At 42.0% G+C, this 25056-nt stretch overlaps 1 protein-coding gene across 2 annotated transcripts in view; it reads right to left on the bottom strand.

The window, feature by feature from the left end:
- Positions 1-15352: 15352 nt before the first annotated feature.
- VPS34 (vacuolar protein sorting 34) overlaps positions 15353-25056 on the bottom strand; it is a 64796-nt gene continuing 55092 nt past the window's right edge. For both annotated transcript variants that reach the window (XM_086492617.1, XM_086492618.1), the window contains exons 14-17: positions 24849-25003; positions 16581-16724; positions 16326-16473; positions 15353-15897 (exon numbers count right to left, since the gene is read on the bottom strand). In XM_086492617.1, the coding sequence (XP_086348743.1) occupies positions 15760-15897; positions 16326-16473; positions 16581-16724; positions 24849-25003 (585 nt within the window). In that variant the 3' untranslated portion in view covers positions 15353-15759. The remainder of the gene's footprint in view (positions 15898-16325; positions 16474-16580; positions 16725-24848; positions 25004-25056) is intronic.

Raw genomic sequence — 25056 nt, 5'->3', positions numbered from 1 at the left:
CAGTATCTTCTACCTTGAAAGAGTATTAAAACTCTTGCAACTCCATAATCCACTTTGAGATTCTAGTACTAAGATTCATTTGAGATGACACCCAGGGGAACAAATTTTCTGCAATGAGGATTACAAAAGGTTTTGGTAGCAAGTAGGATCTAAAATTTCTCACTACAAACATGAGAGAAAGCATCATGAGTTCTGCCTCCGTGTAGCCTCTCCCCAAAGCATTCATGACCCTACTAGCAAAGTAGATGGGTTGCATCCTAGTAGTGTGGGGATCTTGTTGTAGCAAAACAGAACCAATTTTTTTATTTCCCAACACTAGAGCTAACAAAGAATTTGTACTCCCAACAAGCAGGCATAAGTGTTGGTAGTTCTGACAAAATGACTTTGATGTTAAAAAAATATTCTTCAAGCTCATCAAACCAAACAAAAGCGACTTGTTGTGTCAATTTCTGCAGGGGTGAAGTAACTCCGAGGCTAAGTGAATGAAGCGTGACATATGCTTCACCTTTTGAATGAATGAGATGACCTCCTTAAGACTCTGGGTGATGGTAACTCAATAAGAGCCTTTGCCTTTGAAGGATCCACCTCAATACCTTTATAGAAAACCTTGTGACCAAGCAAGATCACTTCATCCTCACCTATGTGGCAGTCACTCATTGTCGCTTTAGACAACAACACATATGTGTTCAAGATGTTTGCTACTAAGGATAAATTGGATGGGGACAATTACCCAATGTGGGATTACATGATACAACATGTTCTTATGTCAAAGGGCGTTTGGAATGTTGTGCAGGGCATTAATGTACATTGGGATTCTGTGGATACATGTGCTATTGAGAATGTTGCTGGTTTTGGTGGCAAGATTGCTAATGCTAGAGATATATTGCTATAGCTAAGCAGTCTTGGTAGGATGTTAGAGATACACAGGCTCATGCATTAATTGCATTATCTATGAAGCACATTATTGCTCCTCACGTTCACTCAGCTAAATCAGTTAAACATGCTTGAGATATTCTGGCTAGTCTTTATGTAAGTCGCAATGAGGCCAAAATTGTATTGCTACATAAAGAGCTGGAATCAAAGATTATGCATGAGGAAGATGACATGGACATTTTTCTTGCCGGTATCAAGGATATTAATGAGCAACTTTTTGTAGGCGAAGTCATGCCGGACAGTTCCCTTGTGACTATCCTTGATGCCAATGTTAGATTCTTGTCAGACCTTTGCTAGTACTTTGAGACTTATGACCAAAGAAAATCATGTTGTCAAGTTTGATGCACTATGTACATTTTTGTTGCAAGAGTCACATTCAAGGAAGAAAAAGCCTAAACAGCATACAATTGAACATGCTTTTATTGTTGCTCAAAGAAAAGGTGGTAACAGCATGTAACCACTTCTCATGGTTCTTCAGCAAGTGGCAAATCACCTATTTCCAATGCATCTGCTACCTACACCTTGTCTAGGAATTCTGGTGAAAAGTGAAAAAAGAAGATGCATTGCCATTATTACAAGGCTAATGATCACTTGATTAGCAGTATCCTAAATTGAAGGAAAAAGAGGCTAAGAAGAAAGAGGATAATTCCACCACAAGTGTAGCTATTGCAGAATCTTTTGTCAAAGGAGATTGTGATGCTAATGTAGATGCAGAGTGGGCATTTAGTGCAGAGTGCACTTCTGATCCTTTTGTTCATGATGCATGTATGCCCGCTGCTGCAAATTCTCATATGTGGTACTTTAATAGTGGTGCTACAAGGCACATTACATCACATTGTGACATGCAATATCTCTCTCGGACCTATATACCAAATATGTCAGTTTAGTGGTTCGAATACAACTTGCAATAAGGAAACTGATGCAAAAGATGAAGATGTGCTTTGAGACTGTGGTACAAGATTTCACAAACTATTTTTATCAATTGAGTGTCGTATATTTTTTATCTTTTGTTTATTGTCAAAACAATCATATATTTATGTCAAAACCTTGTTTTAGCCTATCAATTGTCACACGACAAATTTTGTACAAGTTATAGACATTACCACGTATAAGTGGTAAGACCTACCAAAAACATATGTTCTCAACCTATTGTCCCACGTCTCATGAGGTTATTGGGTAAACCAAAACCCAAGGTTTGGAAGTCAACCAAAAACTCCATTTGTTGGTAGCTTAACATTAGCACCAGGTCATGGCCGGGTATACCAAAACCCTTGGTTGTGAGAGAACCTAAAACTCATGGCTGACAAGTACACCAAAAACTCGAGGTATCATGAGAGTGGTGTGTGTAGTTCGGGCTTGAGGGGGGATTGTAGGTTTCAATCCCTAGTCGATGTTTGTCTACCCGTGGAAACATCCTATAGCATGCAGATGCACTCTACTTCTCTTTAAAAGTTTGCATGGAGTGTGCATGGCTAATTTTTGTTATATATTGTAAAGGCTTTCGAACTAATCAATAGAAGAAGCGTGTTCTATTTTTATTGTGTCGACCTTTGCTCTCTTTCTCTCTTGTTTCCCTAGTCTATTGCATGCTCTCTAGCAACCATCCACCATAACTCCGTAGTCTCTACACAATGGTCCTAGATGCAGATGGGATCTTGCGGAGATACTTGGAACTACGAGTCTAAGGGCTAAAATGCAAAAATGCTGTTGAGATTGATGGGATCTCCAAACGATGACGAGGCTATGGGCTAATTTGGTAATGCCGATGTCGACAATGGGTTGAAAACTGAAAACATTGGCTGATGAGGGCTAAATCTGAAGATGTTGGCTAATTTACTACGATGGGTTGAATTCTGAAAAAACTGGCTAATATGCTACGATGGGCTAAATTTTGAAAACAGTGGTTGATCTCGTACGATGGGCTAAATTCTGAGGGCGATGCAATCTGACACTAATGGTTGAAAACACTGGTGGGTTGAATGTGCTGATGGAACATTGCCATGGGTGGTTATGGCGAACTGTATGGGGTAAAATATGGGTAGGGCAATACCACTTAAAGACCCACAATTTCTACATGATGGTAAAATGTCACTTATCAATAAGTTGATGAACTACTAAGTAGAGGTGATTCACGTGCAGACAAAAACCTAGGCTTGGTACCAATGCAATTGTATGGGAACACTCCCCAATGCCTACACGTAGAAAACATTAGCTATGCTCATGTGCAATTAGAGGGTATGCACCTAATCTAAAGTGCCTGGAAATGTATTTCATAGGTACATGCTCACAAGGGTTCCATAACACTTCCTAAACCCTAGAAATAGGAGTTATAGTTTGTCCACATGCACATAGGGTTAGATGTGCATGTGACACCACAATTAAGGAAAGGTGTCATTGGTAAGCTTTGCCTTACCCAACCAGATGTGTAGCCTCTCTAGCCACACGTGCATTCCTAGTTACCAAGGGTAATGTAAATCATGTGCATATGTAATGTAACACCCCATGATGTGCCCCACGGCGTCACCCATTTCTCCTATGTAAAGAGGCTTCTTTCAAGGAATGCAAATCATTCTTCTCTTCTAGTCAAGAATAATTCTCTTGATTATCCACCATATTAAAATCCTTAAAAAATCTAGTTTTGGTGTAGAACACTCGTGGTATTTTGGGTAGACCAAATTAGGGAATTTCAAGACTTCTCATATATTTTGTAAAATTTCCAAAATATAAATTAGATTCAAGTGATACTCCATTGAGTTTAGGTGCCTTTAAACACTTGGCCTTTTGGAACAAAGGCCTTAGTGTTGGGTTGGGTTGGGCATCCTTTGACGGATGGAGTGCACGTGGACGGCCAGTAGGTTTTTAGCTTTGTGTGAAGGCAGGAGCTGCTAGATGATATGACTCGATGTGATACGAGGAGGAAAACAAGGGCAGTCCTGCTGAGGAGTGCATTAATGCTGTGGAGAAGGCGTGTGAGTTCATGTTACTGTCACCTGACGTTTCTGCCAACTTCTGATATGAAGCCCTAGTGCTTCTTTCAGGCTGGCTGCCAAATCCAGAGCTGGAAACGTCGGTAATTTCGATCTGGTATGATTCATTAATATAATAATAACAGCTGCACCCAACAAGTCAAATTTTTCTTACAATGAGGGGTTTGGTTTGCTCCGCTCTTGTTAAGAAGGGCACTTGATTTAAAGATGATGGAGATGGAGGAGGTGCGATCAGAGGAAAGAGCTATGTATGGGCAAGGAGGTGGTGCAAGTGAGGAAGGGGTGATGTGCTCAGGGGGTGCGAGCGACGAGGGCTTTGATGAGGAGCTGTCTGTGCTGCCGCGCCACACCAAGGTCATCGTGATAGGCAATAATCGAACAAAATCTGTTCTAGTTGGCCTGCAAGGAGTTGTGAAGAAGGCGGTTGGCCTTGGAGGTTGGCATTGGCTGGTACAATGCCATGACATTATATCTCATTGCATTATCTTGGGAATGTCTGCTTTCCTGTGTTGCATTGTCTTGACAAAAAAACAAACATCCCCATACCACCTGTATCAATCTTTGAAGGCCTCTCTCTTGCACCTGAATTCACATTTTAATTTTCATGTTTAGGATTAATTTTATTCTGCCTTGGAAGTAAGCATTCTCTCAGCCGCATTGAGAGGGATCTATTAATATTTAAACAAAAAATTACTAATCATCTCTGTAGGCCATCGTGACTCCTCACCTTGTTAGAATTAAATCCAACATTCTCTCTTCACAACCAAGAAGGGTGTTTCCCCCTAAGTTCTCTCTCATTCCAAGAACTATATTATGCCACGAGTACAAAGGGCCTGGTAGAAGTATGCTTCATGCGTATGATCAATATTGACATAAAGTACATGAAGCGTGACAAGATTTTTCTATGTGAACCTGCGTATTGTGCACCTTTCAAAAAGAAGTCCATAAAGTATGTAAATACAAATATGAACACACCAAGACTTGATTGTTAAGTATTTCTAAGTTCTCTTTATTTTAATTGCTTTATTTGAATTGAGAGTGAAAAATGTATCAACACTAGTTTGGTACCAAAAGGACATTAAAGTGTACTTTTTTTCACAAATTTATAATAGTCACTTTTGTATAGAACCTCAATAGTAACTACACTCTTTATATGCACGTGTGCAAAACACATGTCGATGCTTCACTAAAACGTGTACTTTAGTCTATGGAAAAAATGATTAGGATACATGCAATAATCCATAGTAACTATTTGTATATGTGGTTGACATTCTTGCAATTGTCATGTGAAAAAAAAACTATTTGCGACTAGAATTAAACATAGAGAATCGTGTGGGTCAAATATATAATACTTATGAATTCAATTAACCACCACATAAAACATTTAGTTCATCTAAATTTGCAATTTCTTATCATGCATATATATTAGATCTTCGTCTCTGTTACTTAAGGTGATACTATTTGATGGTTTTCTAGGTCAAATTTGGTGATTTATATCATATCTCGAAAATTGTGCATGTTGTAACTTATTTTTCACTCATCTAATGTTAGAATTAAAATAAAGTCCACCTTTGAATTTTCCATTCATCTCACCTATGTATATACAAATACCTCATATGGACACAATTAGAAAATTTATATAGACACTTCTATTTTTTCCATAGCAATATTTTTTTTCAAGAAATTACACACTATATATATTATTTTGAACGGGTTTAAATTACAAGATGCCTATGAGTATTGGCCTATAGATACATTATAGATCTTAATTTTTACTCCAAAATCTCATCATGTTGATGAAAGAGGCCTTGAAAGATCAAAATTTTCCTCTTTGTCTCCGATCTCAAGATTTGGATTTTTTTGCATATAGCAAAAATATAGTCTCATAGCTAAGCTATGAAGTTTCATTTCTTTCCATAATAAGGCTTTTCCTATCCATAGACCTTGAAATCTATAAAAAATCTCATTTTGATAGAAAGTTATTTTCAATTTATGAAAATTTGTTAAAATTGCACTAAATTTCTATGATTTTTCCATCTTAACTTATTACCATAATCTTAATTTGGTATTAATTTTGAAATAGTTTAAATTTCTACGCTATTCACCTCATAATTGACCTAAGGTATGAACGTGACCTATAAATCTTTTGTCTACCTTCACCAAATAATTATGGCAAGTTGGTGAAAAACGAAACACTTTAGTGTCTAAGGAACTGTCCGATTACAGAACCAGTGTTAAAACCAAAAAATTTACAGGTAAGTCATGCTCAAACCGCATAATACACCATTAGATCAGACATAACGACACCTTGAGGTTGCCATGGAAGCCCAAAGGATTGCCACCCTTGACGGACAACCCCCTCAAGGAAGAAAAGTTAAAACATCCTCACCATAAAAGACTTGTGAATAGGGGAGTACAGATTGCAATATAAGCTAAACAAAGACGTCTAGGTATACCTCGGCTACAAAAGAAGAGTACCTAGTTGCCACCTGCAACCCTTCCTCCGAGGCAAGAACGAGAGATCAACGGAGATGTCTAATTTCTTGATTTCTTCCTTGTGTACCTCTCTTGAAATGTTGAGATAATTAGAGGATTTTCCATTTAAGATCAAATAATCCTTTTTCTTATTGTTCTCCTCCATTGTCTAGCACTTCGCAATATTTGGAGAGGACATGAGATATCTCAAGGCTCGACAAAAGCTTGAGGTTACTTTGTACATTTCTGTTTCGAGGTTTTAATACATGTTTGGCCAAAAAAAAAAAAAAATCAAATAATCCTTCACACATCATCACAATTAGTATCTTACCAAACATATACGAGAAATTATGTTTTGTGAAAATGTATGAGTATATACTGGGTTCAACTTTGCAACAAAAGATTGTGCACTTCATAAAATTTCTTGTTTACTCCTCATGAAAGGTGTTGTCAAGACACATGCGCACATGCACACAATCTACGCCTTTTTATTCAATAGCGGATCATTTTACTCTTAGAAAGAGGGATAGATATTAGGGTGGAGAGTCGCCATTGCTAGAGTTTGTCCTTTTTTTTACTACTTTGTTTAAGGGGAGGATTGATGTTTTCGCGGATTGTACCATACTCAGAACGTCTTCACCGGTCATCAATGGTAATCCAAAGTCCAAGGAGATCCTAGAGATTTTGAACGCATTGAAAAAGTATTATTCATTTTTTAGAAACAACTAGGAGCACTTTGCAGTGAATGGAAGAGGTGTGTGTGTGTGTGTGTGTGTGTGTGTGTGCACGTGTGAGCGAGCACACACACGTATGTTTTAAAGTTTATAGCATCTCAAATGAATAGCCCAATGTGATCCCAATATTTATTTTTGGCTTTAAGTATTTATTTTACTTATTTGTCAAATCTTCGGTGGCACAATTTGCTAAGGTGAGTATATAAGCTCTCTTAGCCCCCGTCGTAAATACATCAATTCATTGCCAATGTTAGTTGGTTTAGAACTCTCTCTCTCTCTCTCTCTCTCTCTCTCTCTCTCTCTCTCTCTCTCTCTCGCTCTCTCTCTTGCTCTCTCTCTCTCTCTCTTGGTTCATCGCCTTTGCATCGTTCAATTTTGACATGGTATCAGAGCCTTGACATTGAAGAGCACGTGGTGAAGGAGCTTGGGGTTGCCCTGAAGAAGTAGGTCAACTGTTAGTTGCTTCACTAACGTAGCATTACTTGGTGCCTTGATAGAGGCGGCCTTTTAAAATAGAGGCACCAGCGGCACCTCTTTGTAGTATCATTCTAAGACACTGACTACATTGGCCGGAGCCGTTGCAAGTTTGCTGGTGTTTAGATACACTCTACATTGAGCCCCTTGATGGTGACAGTTACCTCTTCCCATTCTTGCAAGAAGCCCTTTAAAACGCTACGTTTTTTCCCTCTCTCCTTGCCGAAGGCATTTTAAGACGCCCTCCCTTTTTCCCCTCCTCGCGCTGTCCTCTATGCTTGCTGCCAACATTTCAAAACACTGTGTGTAGCCTTGGCTTCGGGAGAAGGAGCTCAACGAGGAGCATCAAAAAAAGTCATTTTTTATCGGCTTTGGGAATTTTGAAAGCGGCTTGCAAGGGCAACTTAAGTCTTTTTAGAGCAGCTTGGGAGAAATTTTTGCGCCTTTTTTGAAGTGCGAGAAGGACAACAATCTTGTACCTGTAACATGGCCCCCCCTTGGTCGAGATCGCCAGCAATAGTAATGACCAACACCAACTATCAGTTTGGAAAGTGGATTGACCGGTACCCATTTAGAGACTTGTGTAGAGACAAAGTTCTCAAGGAAGTCGTTAATTAATTTGCCTCGGGATTCTGAAACCAAAAGAAAATTACCAGCTTGATAGAAGATAGAAGCAACGATAAGCTTGACCAGGACGGTAGTAATAGTGCTCAGTTAACTACGTCGATATCAACAAGGTTTGAGAGCCGCTGCTATGAATACGAGAAGATGCTTTGTTTTACTCGAGAGTGCAAAACCAAAGACAAAAGTAGGAACTCACAAAAGGACAAAGGCAAAGGCAAGCTAGACAAAGATAACGTTGATAATTTTTTTACAAAGGAAATTGGCATGGTACACGTGGTAATGACCACGATGTTGAGGTAAGGGCGGTATATCCCTTTCCCAAGTTAATCGTTGTTGGGAAAAAGAAAAATGGGACACCTCTATAAATTTATAGCCCAAGAGCGTTCAAACTTCAACATCAATATCAAAAAGTTATACCGAAACAACTCTTAGTAAACCCCAACCAAAAGTCCTACGCTCCCTTGGGAATTTACAAGCACACACCCACCCAAAGGACCATAGCACATAGGAGCAAAATGCTGCCAAAGCACGAATTTACAGTACACACCGGAAGATTCATATGAAGACAAGGGGCTCCCCTTTCACAATTTAACATCACAAACCCAAAACTTCAACATTAATTCCACAATTCATAAACACATGCCCTCCCAATCTGTCTGCACACAATTTGCCATTAGGCTGCCATAGCCATAACCCTACAGAGAACCTGTCGTAACTTGAAGAGCATAACGCCAATTGGGGCACTTTAAAGCTTGGAAGAAATCTTGAGAAATGATGGTGATAATTTGAAGATAATCGAAATTGATTCTACGCGCCGCTATGTGTAAAATTGATGCAAACAAAGAGCTGTCCTGGTACGACTAAACGCAAAAAAAACAAGGGGAGGGCAAAAAACTCCATCCAAAAGCTTCAAGGAGGCACAAGCAGGAAAAACCTACAAGTTTTTTAACTTTGGTTCAACTTTTTTTATTTTTTACATAAGTTTTAGTTATATACAAGTCCCATTTCAAAAAATTCACTAACGGGCACTTACAGTAACCCGACAGCTAGTGCTACACTAGTGACTTGCACTTCATGTACATGTGCTTGATAAATCAAGCTAAAAACTCATCAATGGGCACTTACAGTAACCAGAAAGTTAGTGCTACACTAGTGATTTTCACTGCATGTACATGTGCTTGAAAAATCAAGCTAAAAACCCCACAAAAAGAGATCCCACACACCCTTTTGACATTGAGCGTCATGTTTATATGTACAAATTTACCAAAAACGGGGTGTCGAAAATGCATGAAACCTCGTCTAGTGTCCATTTCCCATTGACTTCACTAATCTACTAACTTATTCTTTATATATATATATATATATATATATATATATATATATATATATATATATATATATATATATATATATATATATATATATATATATGAATAAGGAGTGAGTGCTGCTTTAGGCTGCTCTGCTCTACCCCACACTGTGTGTTCTCTCTCTTCTCTCTCTCCCCCTTATTCATATATATATATATATATATATATATATATATATATATGAATAAGGAGTGAGTGCTGCTTTAGGCTGCTCTGCTCTACCCCACACTGTGTGTTCTCTCTCTCTCTCTCTCTCTCTCTCTCTCTCTCTCTCTCTCTCTCTCTCTCTCTCTCTCTCTCTCCCCCTACACGCATCATATTTGCACATCCCTTCAACTGGTTTGCAAGTGCATGGCAATTGCGGAGAGCACGACAGCATCGAGAGCTTCGAGGCAACAACTTCCTCACTCTTGGTGGTGGAGAGATCACAAAATCTTGGAAGCTTTGTCAGAACGCGATGGGAGCCTGCACGCTCAGATGAGAGTGATGTATACTCTTGTGGCAGAAGACAATGTGGAAGATAGTGTGTAGTTAAACGTGCTTCTTAAAATTGTGTGTGTGCAGCAGCACTATTTTGCAGATCAATTTCTCATTGTAAAATGCGGATTTAAAAATTATAACCGTAGAACGCACATCTGGGAAAAAAATTCTCCTCTCCCTTTCAACATAGTCTACAACTTTGCAGAAGAAACTTTTTGTAAGTTCTTCACCATTTTGCTAATATTTAGCTCAAATTGAATGTATACAAGATATTTCAAGTTTTTTGTTTCATGCAATGTGCGAGTATGATGCACTTTTGAAAGTACGATAGGTGCTTGAATTTGGGTGCATAATTTTTGAGGTTGAAGCTGCAATTTCAACTTGTGCAGCTTGAGGTTTGAGGTTCTTTGGTAGATTTGGGTAATGAAGGACGGAGGCATTTACACACCCTCATAGTGAGAGATAAGGTTTCTGTGCACTTACACACTCAAAGGCGGAGTCTTCCGCATTGGCACTACAAGTGGAGCTTCTTGCACAGGTTTTGGCATACAGATTGTCTCCGAACTCATCTACTTAGCATGCATTTTTTTCACCAACATAGACATACTCGTGCTCTTCTCTGAGGTTTCAAAGATTTTTTGATAGCCATTCTGATATGGCCCTGATGTATGGTCTTTGTGGTTTCTAAGAGACTTTGTTCTCTAATATTTGCGCATAGCTTTGTTGTAGGACATTTTGGCATTGATTCAGTGCTTTGGTCTATGATCATTGGCGAAGGCAATTTGTATATAAGTTCGACGCTTGTTTCCGCACAAACACTCCATTGATGTATGCTGATTGCGGATTACCATTAGATGTGACATTGTGGAGCCATTTTTGGCACTTCTACTCATTGGCGTTGAGTAGTCCTTTTTTGGAGATTGTTGCAGTCGAGGTTTTCTGCTCATAGCTTGCATTTAGTGAGTGTGTTGGCGGTGCTGAATACATGCATACGTGTGTGCGCAAGAAAGGGGAGAAGGAGAAGCACAGTATCATGTGGGTGGAGCTAACCTTAAATGAGGAGCTTCTTATTGGTTTGTATATGCACAACTAATAAGAAAAATGTGGATTATCATGCACATGCGATGTGCTCATGTATAACTATGTGGGTTCTTCAGAGAGTTTTACAGCATGATTTTGTGCAATTTTTGCTACGTATGCATATACAATTACCACGTGAGCTAGTGAAAGCTCGCAAGCAATAGATTCATAAGGAGTTTGGACAGGTACAGTTGTCCATAGAGCTCCTCGTTCAGGAGTGAGCTAGATTGCCAATGTTTTTGGTAGTTTATGTATATTATATGTGATTTTGCTACTTAGAAACTGAATGTTTGCTTATAATCTATCCATTTTGGTGAGAATTTTTGAGATTTTACTCAAATTTCAAGGAAAATTATGTCATTTTTTTTTCAGATTCTTGCCATGCTTTGTGTATATCTACAGTTTACTCTATGATGGCTTAGTGGTCGAGCATGACTCGCTTTGAGAGTAATCAAAATTTGACAGGTTTTATCAGATTCGAACACGATTGTTGTTCTTTGTACCCACCCTTGTAGGAGTGAGAGTTACATATGCTCGTGTGGCTCCATATTACAGGCAATCACAAGCTTAACAGGTTCTACAGCTTTTTGGATTATTGTCAAAATTTGCATGCAATTTCTTGTGGGATGTATTTTGAGCACTTTGTTTCCTCACTACTTGCATATATAATTATCGGCTTTATATTCGGTTGAGTTGTTTGTCCCAGATTGGGCTCACTTGGGTTTAATGACATTTTTTATGCCTACAAATTGTAGAATTTACATTGTATACTTATTGTAGAGCCGTCTTATGCATATGTGAGCATCAATTTTGATGCGGTTGATTATTGTGTAGTTGTTGAGTGATCTCCCACTTTTTTGCCATTTCGGCACAGTTTATGGTTGAGATTCTTTACAAGGGAGACTCTGTTGGTCCCAACATTTCTTGCCATACTTTTGATTTCTTGACATGTATCTAACAGATATGTGTGATGTTTAAGAGTCTACAAAAATGACTCGTGAGAGACTGAGGTCTCAGATATGTGTGATGTTTAAGAGTCTACAAAAATGACTTGAGAGAGACTGAGGTAACAATTAGAGGTCATTGCTTTTGATGTATGAGGCTTCATATGCCAATGACGGCGATGTCATGTTCACCTTTAGCATTCCTCTTGCTTACATATCTTTAAGAAATGGAGCTTCTTCGCAATTTCTAGATGAGAATGCAATTTTTCACGTCACACCACATTGTGAGTGGCTTAGCACTTTTTCCAGTGGGAGCTTTGGTTGTGTACACTTGGTCAATGATTCGATGTTTGACATTGCAAGTGCAGAAAATGTTTGCTTGTCATCTATACTTGGCCGATGATTTGGCGTTTGACATCGCAGGTGCATGAGATGTTTGCTTGTCATCCTATACGCTTTGATATATACGCTATGTTCCTCAGCTACTGAGACAGAGTTTGATCTCAATAAAACAGTTAACAGATTGTGGGTATCAAATATTGCTCAGAGAGAAATCTTTCTAGATGCATTGCGGATCATTAGTGATTGACAAGGAAGTTTGAATTGGCTTGGTATATCCTATGCATGTATCTAAGATTCCAAACAGCATAGTCTCGATTTTGTTGTTGGCATGCGTTGAGTGAGAGACGAGACGTGTTTTCTTTGCTAGTGAACTCCACCATGCTCCCGAGACTGAGCATGTAGTTATGTAGGACATGACATTAGACTCTTTAGAGACATACGTAGAGCAACAGTGCTCTAGTGAGACACAATAGATGTTGTCAGAGTCTGTGCAAAGAGGTATAGAGCAAGTCTGCTCCCTCGTACCACATGCAGAGATGGCATACATGGAGTTATTTGATATGCTCATGCTATAGGCTAATCAGTTGATGCCATGACACATAGTTCCACCTATGGATGAAAATAATGCAGCCATCCGAGTGTCAGTGATGACACATCCATATGTGAGGAGTAGTTCTGATGATGCAGAGTATGCACATAGCGCTGAGAAGGCTAGGACAATTAGGTTTGCATAGATTTTGACATCATTTGGTCATCTCATGTTCGACTTGTTGGTGTCGAGGCTCGACTTAACAGCTATAGCGGAAGGATTTGCAGCAAGGATTGTGAGGTGTACGATGACTAATGCCAGCATGATGCACTGTGGAGCTATGGAGACCATACAGAGATGTTTGTGGGATTTACATGCAGGCTCTAGCGTGGATGCGCATGCTCGCCTCACTAGAGCCGATGTGACTACATGTAAATTAATGCCTTGTCCCAGGACGAACGTTTAGTGTCCCTCGTCCACTGACCTCACTAACCCACTCACTTATTCTTTATATACATAGAAGAAGAAAGAGTGAGTGTTGCTTTAAGCTACTCTGTTCCACCGCACAATGTGCTCTCTCTCTCTCTCTCTCTCTCTCTCTCTCTCTCTCTTCCCCCCGTACACACATCGTATTTGCACATTCCTTCGCACGACGCAAAAGAGTTATAGTCATGTGGTAGCAAACAATGCCCTCTACAAAGGATTTGGACCCATGTGTTGAAGTTAAGCTGTGGGTCAGACTTCAATGCACATGCATCTAGCAAGAAACCAACGCGATGTCTCTAAAACTATATCGATGAGTGCACCAATCCATCAGTGTTGATCGGGATGTGTTTCAAAGTTCATTGTCTAAGAAAGTTTGGACGTGATGTGTTTACAACTCATGAATGTAGTGTGATTTACATTTCAATTTTCTATGAGGCAATTGGTTCTCAAGATAGCATTTTCCTAAGGTGAAAATTTAGAGGTAGAAAATCTCAGGCCAATAGGGGCCACTACTCGAGTGTCCATGGTAGCTTCTTCATCAAGTTTGTCTCACTATTTATGTCCACTAAGAGGGTGTTAAAGTTTATAGCATCTCAAGTGAATATCCCAATGTGATCCTAATATAAACCTTAGGTAAGGCAATTTGCTAAGGTGAGTATATAAGCACACCTAGTCCCCCATTGTAGAGACATCAATTCATTGCCAAGGTTAGTTGGCTCAAAAGTCTCTCTCTCTCTCTCTCTCTCTCTCTCTCTCTCTCTCCTTCCTTGGTTCATCGCTTTTGCATCTTTGACGGAAAGGGGGGGGGGGGGGGGGGGGGGGGGGGGGGGGGGGGGTGCTACATCTAGTCTTGCATGGTGCAAGTGATTTCGGGTAGATGACAAGCTTTGACTCTTGGAAGAACTTGGGAGCAAATTTGATGTTGATCCATCACTCTAGCGGATGATGTACAATATGTTACATACGGCATTTACCTTTTACAATTACGCACTTGTTATGTCAGAAATCCTACCCTTAAACATGGGTGTAGGTCTAAGAATGGCAATGATAGTGACGATATTGTAGACAAGATCATTCAACAAAAAATAGAAAAGAGTGGCACCAAGATAGGCTCCCTTACAAACAAGTCATAGGAGACGTCACCTACAAGAATACCCTTCCAATTGATAAAGACTTCCTGCAACTCAAATCCTACTGAAAAAAATGAAGGGCTAGATTTCAACATAAGAGTGAAGGTACAATGGAGTGCTAAAACAAAAGATAAAAGGTTATCTTCATCTAAATTTAAAACTAATAAAATTAACATGTGCTACAGAATCCACAAATGAATAGGCTTCCACCATGCTTTGCCTAGATGTAGTTTAATGTTTGGCTCACATGTTCTTCCTCCATGTGTGTTGTCACCTAGTTAACTCGGGCATTTTTCTTGAGGAATTTTCGTTTTGTTGCATGCTTCGTGGCTCCCTCTGGGCCTCTTTGAAGACTTTAAATTGTTTTCTCTCTTGATTTCTGGTTACGTGTGCTTGCTCTAGCATGGCATTGGTTAGTGGCACATTATCGGTGAAGAATGATATTCAACACATGTATTGGGAGTAAACCATAGCCTTCCTCATCACAACACTAAGTTGGTGTTACCTCGTTTACACATACGTCGAGAGTCTAGAATTTGGCACCATTATAATGGCACAAAAAAGTCTTTCAGAAAAGGTGCTTCCTCAATAGAAATGGTAGCACTAACATCAAAATGCACCACAGCTTTCTCTCACCCAAAAAAAATCAATATTTTGCATTAGACAAAAGGGACAATACTACAAGCAGATAAATCCCCAAACAACTCCATGCAGGAAAGATTACAAAAAGAAGGTGAAGCTTTTAGGATCCTTTGAACTTCAATAGGAAAGGAAGGGTACCATACTTGCACTCTTGGCCCATACCAATAAACAAGGATAACAAACACTTGCACAAGGCATTGAATATCCGAGTACATTGTTACAATGAGCCACAACTGTGGCTTTTCCCTTCTCTAAAGTGATTTCTCCTGTTGTGCAAACTATCGCTACTGGTAAGAACTATCACCATTGGGTGGTTTTGGCCTACTCTAAACGCACAATCTACACACCAAAGCACCCATAATCCCTTGTTACATACCCATATCCAAGCCACTACACTACCATTGTGGTTTACAACTATCCCCAACCCCTCCTCTCTTTTGATATTGATCTTTACACTGAGCTTGCTTTTTTTACATGGATAACTAGTTCTTTGGGCTTCTATAAAGGATGACCTTAAAAACCTCGTTGGTCACCGCCAATATTGTGCCCATCGATGGATTGTCTCCACCATTTGAGGAAACAGAGCACTGACACTATCATTAATGAGAGTCTGAAAATATTGAACAGCTTCTTCATCGTCCAGATCCAGTCGAAACTTTTCTTGAAGCTGTGAGTCAAAAGCAACAGCTCATCCGATGGTGTTTTACACTCCAGGCCAACAAAACAATCCATGGATGTATAATTAATGACCCAAGACAAATGTATGTAAATATTACATGTACAAGCATGTGTATTCGTGTATATCATAGGCACACGAATTTGTGTGTGCATGTGTGTGCACGCGCGTGTGCGTGTGCCACACGTGCGCACATGTGCATATGTGAATGACATACACATGACTCTAGACTCCCTACAGAGTGAAATTTTTCAGTTCTCAAGAGGTCGCGTGTTTTGTAGGTTTGGCCAAAACATTTCACAAGTTTCGAGGTTTCCACATTCCATACTCTGTTTTTATTCACTGTACAAGGTAACATAGAAGACAAAAAGGCAAACAGAGCAAAGACGTATGCATGCACTACAGACATGGTTAATTACCTTCAACATTTCTTTCTCCGGATCTGAAGCGATATCCGGAATATTTGCACCAGCCATCAAATGGAATAAATTCAGTATAAGATTGCTTGATTTCCTCAAAATATTGTATGCTTCACAACAATACGATTTGAAGCGACTATAGTGAGGGCTGCATTAAGAACATGTGAATAAAGTTGTGTGAGGAAATTGTTCATTGCTGCATACAAAGAATGTACCAAAGATATGGAGAGACTTTGGCTCTCTTATAACATTTACCTCTCTGCTCCACCCATTGCTTCCACCATCTCCTTGCATAATTTCATTGGAGGAGGAAATGGTTTAGGGTCTCGTCCAAGAATAAAACCAAAATCGACATGAAAAAGGCGGCCATCATCTCTCAATAGCAAGTTGTCAAGATGCCTGTTTCATACATACATATTCTCAGAGGATTACATTCCGCTTTGAATAATGTGTCATGCAGGCACATACAGTATAATAATATATGAGCAAGGCTCTTCTGATTCATAAGAGCTATGATTGAAATAGCACTCATCCACTAGCTTTACTTGAGAGAGAGAGAGAGAGAGAGAGAGAGAGAGAGAGATGAAATGAAATGATATATTAACGTCTTCAAAAGGCCAAAATGACCCATGAGACCAATCCATTACAAACTGGTGAATCTGATACCATGTCTGGGTTATTTTTAATAAAAGAGACACAAAAATGAATCTAGAAGTTCTGGTAGCTGGAACTGTGTGGGTATGTGTGACAACTGATACAATGGGTGCCCAATACAAGAGGGCGATATAATGGGTGATGAATCCATCCTCATCTTACTTTAGATGTCGGGATAGCTCGAATCCTCTGCTGCACTCTCCGTCGATGCTATGAAGCTCCTCACCTCAGTCCTAGGCGTCTCGATCTCCCTAGCTCCATGCTCGGTCAATGAGAGTTCCGCGGGTGTGAGTATGAGCTGAGCTTTGCAGTGATGGCTGCTCCTCTATGTGTCCAGTGTCTGGTATGAGGAAATCAGTAATCTGTCTCTGGGATTCTCTCTCTCCAGGTCTCCTCAGTAAACTATCTCTGTGTATGTAGATACAATCCAAGACATCTCTAGTCCTAATAGCTCATGACTCTAGAGAAGGGTCCGAAGCCCTCTTTGAATAGACAGTGGAAGCGACCCCTATTACACTATGCAATGACATATATAATGGAGTTGGATGGAGAAGATGCTCTGTATAGAAAGCCATCTTCATGCCCAACTCCTGTGTCAGCTCTATCCATATCCTGCTGGTGTCCAAATGGGTCAGGTCCTGACGAATGCGTTTAGCAGTCTCCACCCGTGTAAGAGATAACAATGGTGCATCAAGGGAGTACTGGAAGGGAGGCAAGCTGTCCATGTTGAAGCCATGTATCTAGAACCATGATGCCATCTGCGCATACCAGCATGTCCCCTTGTAAAGCTAACTGTCTAGAGGACTCAAGGACCAATCTAGCATATCTGTGTCTCGTAGTATCCCATAAGTTTTGCATTAAGGAGTCTAATCTGGTAAGCGCCTCTATTTCCATGGGGGGAAGCTAACTGCACTCTAATGATCTCGTGTGGCACAAAGGCCTTGGCTCTAATCAACCAAGAGATTAGATACAAAGAGCCTCTCCATACCTCTCCACCCATCCTAACCCACAGAGGGTCCCCAAACCTGAACCCCATAGAGCATAGCTGAAGCTACCAAGGTATCGAACAGCCAAAGCTTTGTTCGGGGTTTCTCAAACTCAACCTGCGAACACATCCTCTCCAATCCTCCCAAGGCCGCATACAAGTTGGTCAGCCTAGTCTCTACTACTCTTTTCAAAGAAAACCTTGGCTCAGTAAAGGCTACCCCAAGATAAGTGTATGCATAATCCCTTGACCATAAGTGAATGTAGGTGCTCATCTCCTAAGTGCGGTGTGGTGTTAAACACCATAACCTTGGTTTTACCAAGGTTTACAAACAATCCACTATCATCCACAAAGCTATGTTATGCATCCAAATGTCATTGCATACCCTCGGGTAAGTCAGAGATTGACACAATATCATCAGCATATAACAACATTGGAATCCATGTCCCTGCTAGCTGGGCACCTCTGTCACCTTCTTTATCAATGTAATCAGAAACCTCATATATATACCTACCAAATAGAGTAGGAGACAATGGACAACCCTGTTTCACTCCAATCGTGGAGTGAACTAAATCATATATCCCCTCTTGGAGTGTGTACATGTCTCATCATTGATCTGTATAGAGCCATGATCCCCCAAATCAACTCAATGGGCACTCCCATCTCCGGTACTCTGCACATCAATCTGGCTCTGACACCGTGTCAAATGCTTTGCGAAAATCCACAAAGCTACAATAAATCCGTCTCCCATGTGCCCTACCCTCCTCAATGGTGGCTCTGAGTGTCAGAATATGGTTAAGAGTGGAGAAGCCTCTCTTGAAACCGGCCTGTCCCACTGCTCGTATGCCCTCACTCCCTACCCATCTGCTCAACTGTTGTTCAAGGATAGATGCATACATGTGTCCAATCATAATAGTAAGGTACTTTTCAAGCTCTAGAGCATCACTTGCTTTGAAGATAGGCACAATAGTAGACAATCTGCAAGACTCAAGTACACCCTCACACATGACACGATTGAATAGAATTGCAAGAACCTCTGCCAACGTATCTCTAGAATGTATAAAGTGCTCTGCAGCTAGACCACCATGATCATATGCCCTCATGGTCCTCATCCTGTCAATGGCCGTCTTTACCATCTCAACGGTAAAGAAGGTACTCGTAGATGGCTCAAGAGGATCTGGAAGGGGTATCTTTTTAAGGATTGTACATAAAGATGTTCCATACCAACCTCATCGTAGGAACAATCTTAAGGGAGCTCAAAGATCTATCCGACAAGTCTTGAGCTCAAAGATCTACCCATTACTCCAGAGAAGAATTGAGATAACCAATCTACCACGAGAGAAATGAAATGAAATGAAATGTTATATTAACGTCTTCAAAAGGCCAAAATGACCTATGAGACCAAAGCGTTACAATGTGGTGAATCTGATACAAAGTAAGAGTAACAAAATGAAATGATAAAATGATAAAATTAAAGTACTATGGGATCCTAAATTGGTAGGTGTGAACTAAGCAGCTAGCTGGGATAGCTAAATCACAAGTCTCAAGAAACCCAGCATCGGTCGCTGGCGGATCTCATCGTTCTCCTCCATGGACAGCAGTCTGACCAGGCGTCGTGCATGTCGGGCCAAAGTGATCCGAATCCTCTGATGTAGCCTCCATCGATGCTGTGTAGTCCTCCGCAGTCGGGGGCGTCTGGATCTCCCCAACTCAGTCGCTCGATCAATCAATGTGCCTCTGGTGTGAGGCGACAAGATCTGTTGTGGTAGTAGCTCCTCTGGGTGTCCAGTGTCTGCTCTAAAGAAGTTTGTGATGTGTCTCTGAGACTGGCTAGCCTCTCCTCTCGTCAAGCTCTCTCTCTGTCTGCGCAACTCGAGCAGGAACAAACCCAGGCATCTCTGATCCTCGTACCTCATGACTCTGGAGAGTGGTCCAAAGCCCTCTCTGAACAATAATGGAAGCGGCCTCGTATCTCGTAGTAGACGGGGCAGTGGCATGTGTAGTGTAACTCTGTCTCATGCTCCATGTCACACAGGGTGCATGTCCTGGCCTCTGTTGGCACCCCGCTATATCTCCCAACCTCGATCCGTAGCTGATGTGAGGATATGCGTATCTGGCCAATGGCACACCGCATCCCATGAGACAAGTGGGTGTCCATGTATCTAGGCCACGTCACAAAACCGTCCTCCATAAGCTGGACAAGATGCTCTCTGTAGAAAGCCATCTTCGTGCCCAGCTCTTGTGCTGGCCGTACCCATGTCCTCCTGGTGTCTAGCTGAATCAGGTCCTGGCGAATGAGCCTGTTGGTCTCCAACTGTGTAAGAGTCAGAGAGGGTGCATCCAGTGAGTACTGGAAGGGGGGCAATCTCTCTATACTAAATCCATGTGCTTGGAACCATGACATCATCTCCCCATACCGACATGCTGTGTCTCCCTGCATGGCTAACTATCGAGAGGACTCATGTGCAAGGTGGGCGTATCTGTCTCTGGGAAGTTCCCACGAGCGGTGTAGGAAGAAAAAACATCTGGTGAGTGGACTACTAGTGGGGGGGCAGCTAGCTCTGCTCAGATAATGGCACGTGGTACTGAAGCCTTGGTTCTAATGAGCCGCGAGATCATAGAGACCAGAGGCTTCTCCATGTCCCCCCATCCATCAGTACAACCTATTCTCCCGTGATGATCCAATGAAGGCCCCGATATCTCAGCTCCATAGAGCAATACAGAAGCCACCAAAGTGTCAAAGAGCTAGAGCTTCGTCCGACGCTCTTGAAACTGCACCTGTGAACACATCCTCTCCAGTTTCCCCAGTGTTGAATGGGCTCTGGTCAATCTAGTCTCTGCAGCTCTCCTCAAAGAAAATGTTGGTCCACTAAAAACCACTCCAAGGTAAGTGTAAGCATCTGTATATTCCACTGTCTCCTCGCCATATGTGAATGCGGGCGCTGACCTCCTGGTCCACCATGGGGTGGGGTATTAAATACCATGACCTTGGTTTTACCAAGGTTGACAGACAAGCCACTCTCCTGGGCAAACCTATACAAAGCATCCAAGTGACGTTGCATCCTCTCCGGAGAGTCGGAGATCAACACAATATCATCAGCATATAACAATAGCAGAATCAATGTCCCTACTAGTGGTGCACCTCTATCACCATCTCTCTCAATGTAGTCAGAAACCTCATCCACATACATACCAAATAGAGTAAGAGAGAGCGGGCATCCCTGCTTCACCCCAATAGTGGAGTGAACCGGTGTAGATAGACCCTCTGAGGTGCGTACATGCCCTACTACTGATCTGTACAGTGCCATGATCCCCCAAATGAGCTCTGTGGGTACTCCCATCTCCTGTAATCTGTCATCAATCTAGCTCTGGGTACTGTGTCAAATGCTTTGCGGAAGTCCACAAAGCTACAATAGATCCGTCTCCCACTGGATCTGCCTTCCTCGATGATGGCCCCGAGTGTTAAAATATGGTCAAGAGTACAAAAACCTCTCATGAACCCTGCCTGCCCAACAGCACACATTCCCTCCCTCTCTTTCCATCTACTCAGCTGCTGCTCAAGAATGGATGCGTACAACCGTGCCAATGTGTGTCCAATCATGATAGTGCGATAATTTTCAAGCTCCATAGGGTCTCCTAACTTGACGATAGGTACGATCGTAGAAAGGCTCCAAGTATCAGGCAAGCCCTCACACATGGCACGGTTAAACATAACTGCTAGAAGCTATGCTAGTAGATCTCTAGCATGCATGAAATGCTCAGCCACTAAGCCATCATGATCATATGCTCTCCCAGTCCTCATCCTATCAATGGCCTTCTTCACCATCTCAGCGGTGAAAAAGGCACATGCATGTGGGCATGGATCGCGGGGGTTGGGAAGGGGTTGTTGTATAGAAACTGTGTACAAAGATGATGCGTACCAACTCTAGGTCTCTGTAGAGGTAATGGCAGGGAGGAGAGACTGCTCATAAAAGAGCCTCCATGCCTCACAAGAGTCCTGACTCAAGAATAGCTCGTATAGATCCTACTCTAGTCGAGCCAAAAATGCCCTCTTCTTCCGCCGCACTAGGCGTTGGAAGTCAATCTATGACTGTCTGTGTGTGATGTCTCCCAAAAACACTTCCCTCTGAAGTCTAGCTCTAGTCTGACGGCATTCCTCATAATACCAACTGTTCTAAGGCATGCTCCCAGAACGACGTCTCTACTCAGGTTGTGTGTGTGGGTATGCCTCTGCTGCTGCATCATGTAATGTATGTGTCACTATGGTAGTAAGCTCCTCCAAAGGTCGCCCGGCTCCTCAATGGATAGGCGCCAGTAAATCCCGTCAATGTATACAGAATCCGTCTCCCGTGCGGAGGTGTAGCAAGTAGGGGCTGCTACCCGTGGAAAGTGTGCTACATTGAATTGGAAAGAGATGGTCAGCGACACAATAGCATGATCCACTGCCACCCCAACAGGTCTAAGCCCAACTGTGAGATCCTATATACTAGATATAAGGCTCGGCTGTGCCATGACATAATCTACCGTGTTGGCTCCATGTCTATGTGGAAAGTATGTGAAGCCTCCCACATCGGCAAATCTCTGTAGGCCATTCAAGATGGCCAATCCATGTGCAATCCCCATGTCTATCAAGTGCCGTCCATACTCAGTATGTTTCCCATCCTGTGATATTCTAGATAGACCCGTCTCAGCAATATCCAACTCTCTCGACATCTCCTCTGAAGTATCATAAAATACCGTCTGATCATGGGCAGTCCTAGCATTGAAGTCCCCTAGGATGTAATGTCGCCATCTCTAGAGGATTCCCATATGTCATCATTCAAAATAGAGAAGGGGGATTGTCCTCTAGGTGGTGCATATACTCACGTACTCGAGGGAAAGTAGCAAATAGCAATGTAAAGATATCTACTAGTCTCTACTCTCAATCTCACCCACATGTACCTAGCTTGCGGATCCCTACGAGCTATATGTCTCAATGGCTGCAATTCCTCCCTGAACAACACTGCCACTCCTCCTGAGCCCCGCCCTCTATGCTCTAATTGTGTCTCTTGTCTACAAACTATCTCCCTGTATCCACCAATGTGAGGCATAGACTGCCCAGGGGCATGATGTGTCTCAGAGTAGAAGATGATGTCTCGCCCAGTAAAACTCTCCTCAAAAGCACCCACATCAAGGCGCATAGATCCATTACAATTCCAGGTAGCAACTTTGAGTGTGGTCCCATAGGTCTCACACAGTCATGTGGAGCGTGGCTCCAAAATCATCACTCTTCCATCTCGATAAAAAGCGATCTTACCTTTTTCTCTTGCCGCTCTAATCTCTGGCATTACCTCCTGCATATGAGCGATTTGTGAAAGGGTAAGATCATCCCCAAGAAAGATGCCCGTTTTCTTAAGAGTTGGTCTCTTCTTCAAAAAGTCCTTTGCTTCCATGGAGAAAAAACGAAGGATGAGTGCCCTTTCTTTCGAGGTTTCCCTCTTGCTCCCATTTTTCTTGTTGCCCACTCTCCATCCTCTTGAGTGCATTGGCTCATGAACCCCCATCAAAGCCATGAGTTCTTTTACCTCTTCATCCACATTATCTTTGCCTTTAAGGCCGCAAATTCTCACATGTAGAGAGCGCACAAGCCTTCTTTGCTCCTCTTATAGTGTCAGGTTAATTATGGTGGATGTGGACGTTGTTGTTTCTTTGCTTTTCCCCTTCTTGGCAACCTCAATCCATTTCTCGGCCTCATCAACCTTCTGTTGAGTCTTTGTGATGACGTCCATCCAAGAGGTCATCATTTCTTTGTGTTGCTCTTCCCCCTCTTTGATGGCTCGCACTTGTTCTTTGATGGTGTTGAGCTCTTCTATTACTGAAGGTTGCAATTCTCCTTCTTCCAGTGTGTTTCGTGAGCGTGCCTCGGCGAGCTCCTTCTTGAGTGATGCAATCTCTCCGTCTTGGGCCGTCAGCCGATCTCCCATTGCTACGATCTTGCTTTCTTGGGCCAAAATGCGATCCTCAAGCATTCTTATTGTCCCTAATAGTTGGCGGTTGATATTGTTAATGGTTTCGATCATTTCTTCTTTGCACTTTGAAACTGCATCTTCTAAGGGATCGGCCTTATCACTTTGCTTCCTCATGTTTGATCGATGTCAGAAACGAGGAACAATCGGCCTACAAGCACAGGTGCTTCCACATTATGCATACATGTTCCACACTAGGCATACATGGCGCATTTCCTGCAATTTCTGCAAAATACGACCAAGCGACAAATAACCCCGTTTCATGTAATTTCTGCAATTTCCTGTCAATTCTACAATTTTGAATTTCTGCAGTTACTGAATTTCCTGAATTCTGCAATTGTCTGAAGGCCTGCGATTTCTGATTTTTTCTTTTTTCTTTTTTCTTTTTGGGCGGACTGTCTGCTGCTGCTGTACCTGCGCGAGGGGGGGGGGGGGGGGGGGGGGGGGGGGGGGGGGGGGGGGGGGGGGGGGTGCAATGTGCAATGTGGGTATATGTGATAGTGCAATGTGCAATATGTGTGTGTGTGTGTGTGTGAGTGAGTAGGGGCATTAAAAAAAAAAGAAAAAAAAGTGTGTGTGTAGGGGCGGCAGCAGCAAGGGGGGATGGGGGCGGGGGGCAGCACCTGGTTGCAGGCCGATCGGTAATGCAGCAGCTACAGGTGGGTGGGGCTGCAGTGGAGCAGCAGCAGGAGCAGCAAAAGCAGCGCTGTGGGGGGCTGGGGAGCAGTGCGCGGATACCAGCAGAGCAGCGTGCAGGCATCCTCAGAGAGCAGCGTGCAGGCATCCTCAGAGAGCAGCGCGCAGGGGTGCCAGCAAAACAGAGAGAGAGAGAGAGAGAGAGAGAGAGAGAGAGAGAGAGAGAGAGAGAGAGAGAGAGACCTGTCACCAACCCCAAGAATATACATAATGACACAATATCCAGCACAGCTCTTTACAAAAGTTTCAAGACAACTTGCACTGATGCCATAGGGTCCTCCTTCGTCATGGTGATACTGCTGTAGATAGCTGATTATTGTTTTGTGTTCGCTCAACACCTGTTTAGAAAAAGGGCCATCAATTAAAAGTGAAATGGCCACAGCTTTCAATA

Source organism: Adiantum capillus-veneris, chromosome 20 (genome assembly GCF_014529385.1).
Source record: "Adiantum capillus-veneris isolate H3 chromosome 20, ASM1452938v2, whole genome shotgun sequence".
NCBI classification, from domain to species: domain Eukaryota; kingdom Viridiplantae; phylum Streptophyta; class Polypodiopsida; order Polypodiales; family Pteridaceae; genus Adiantum; species Adiantum capillus-veneris.
Note: the sequence above shows the minus strand (reverse complement) of the source record. Positions and strands in the feature narration are given on the sequence as shown.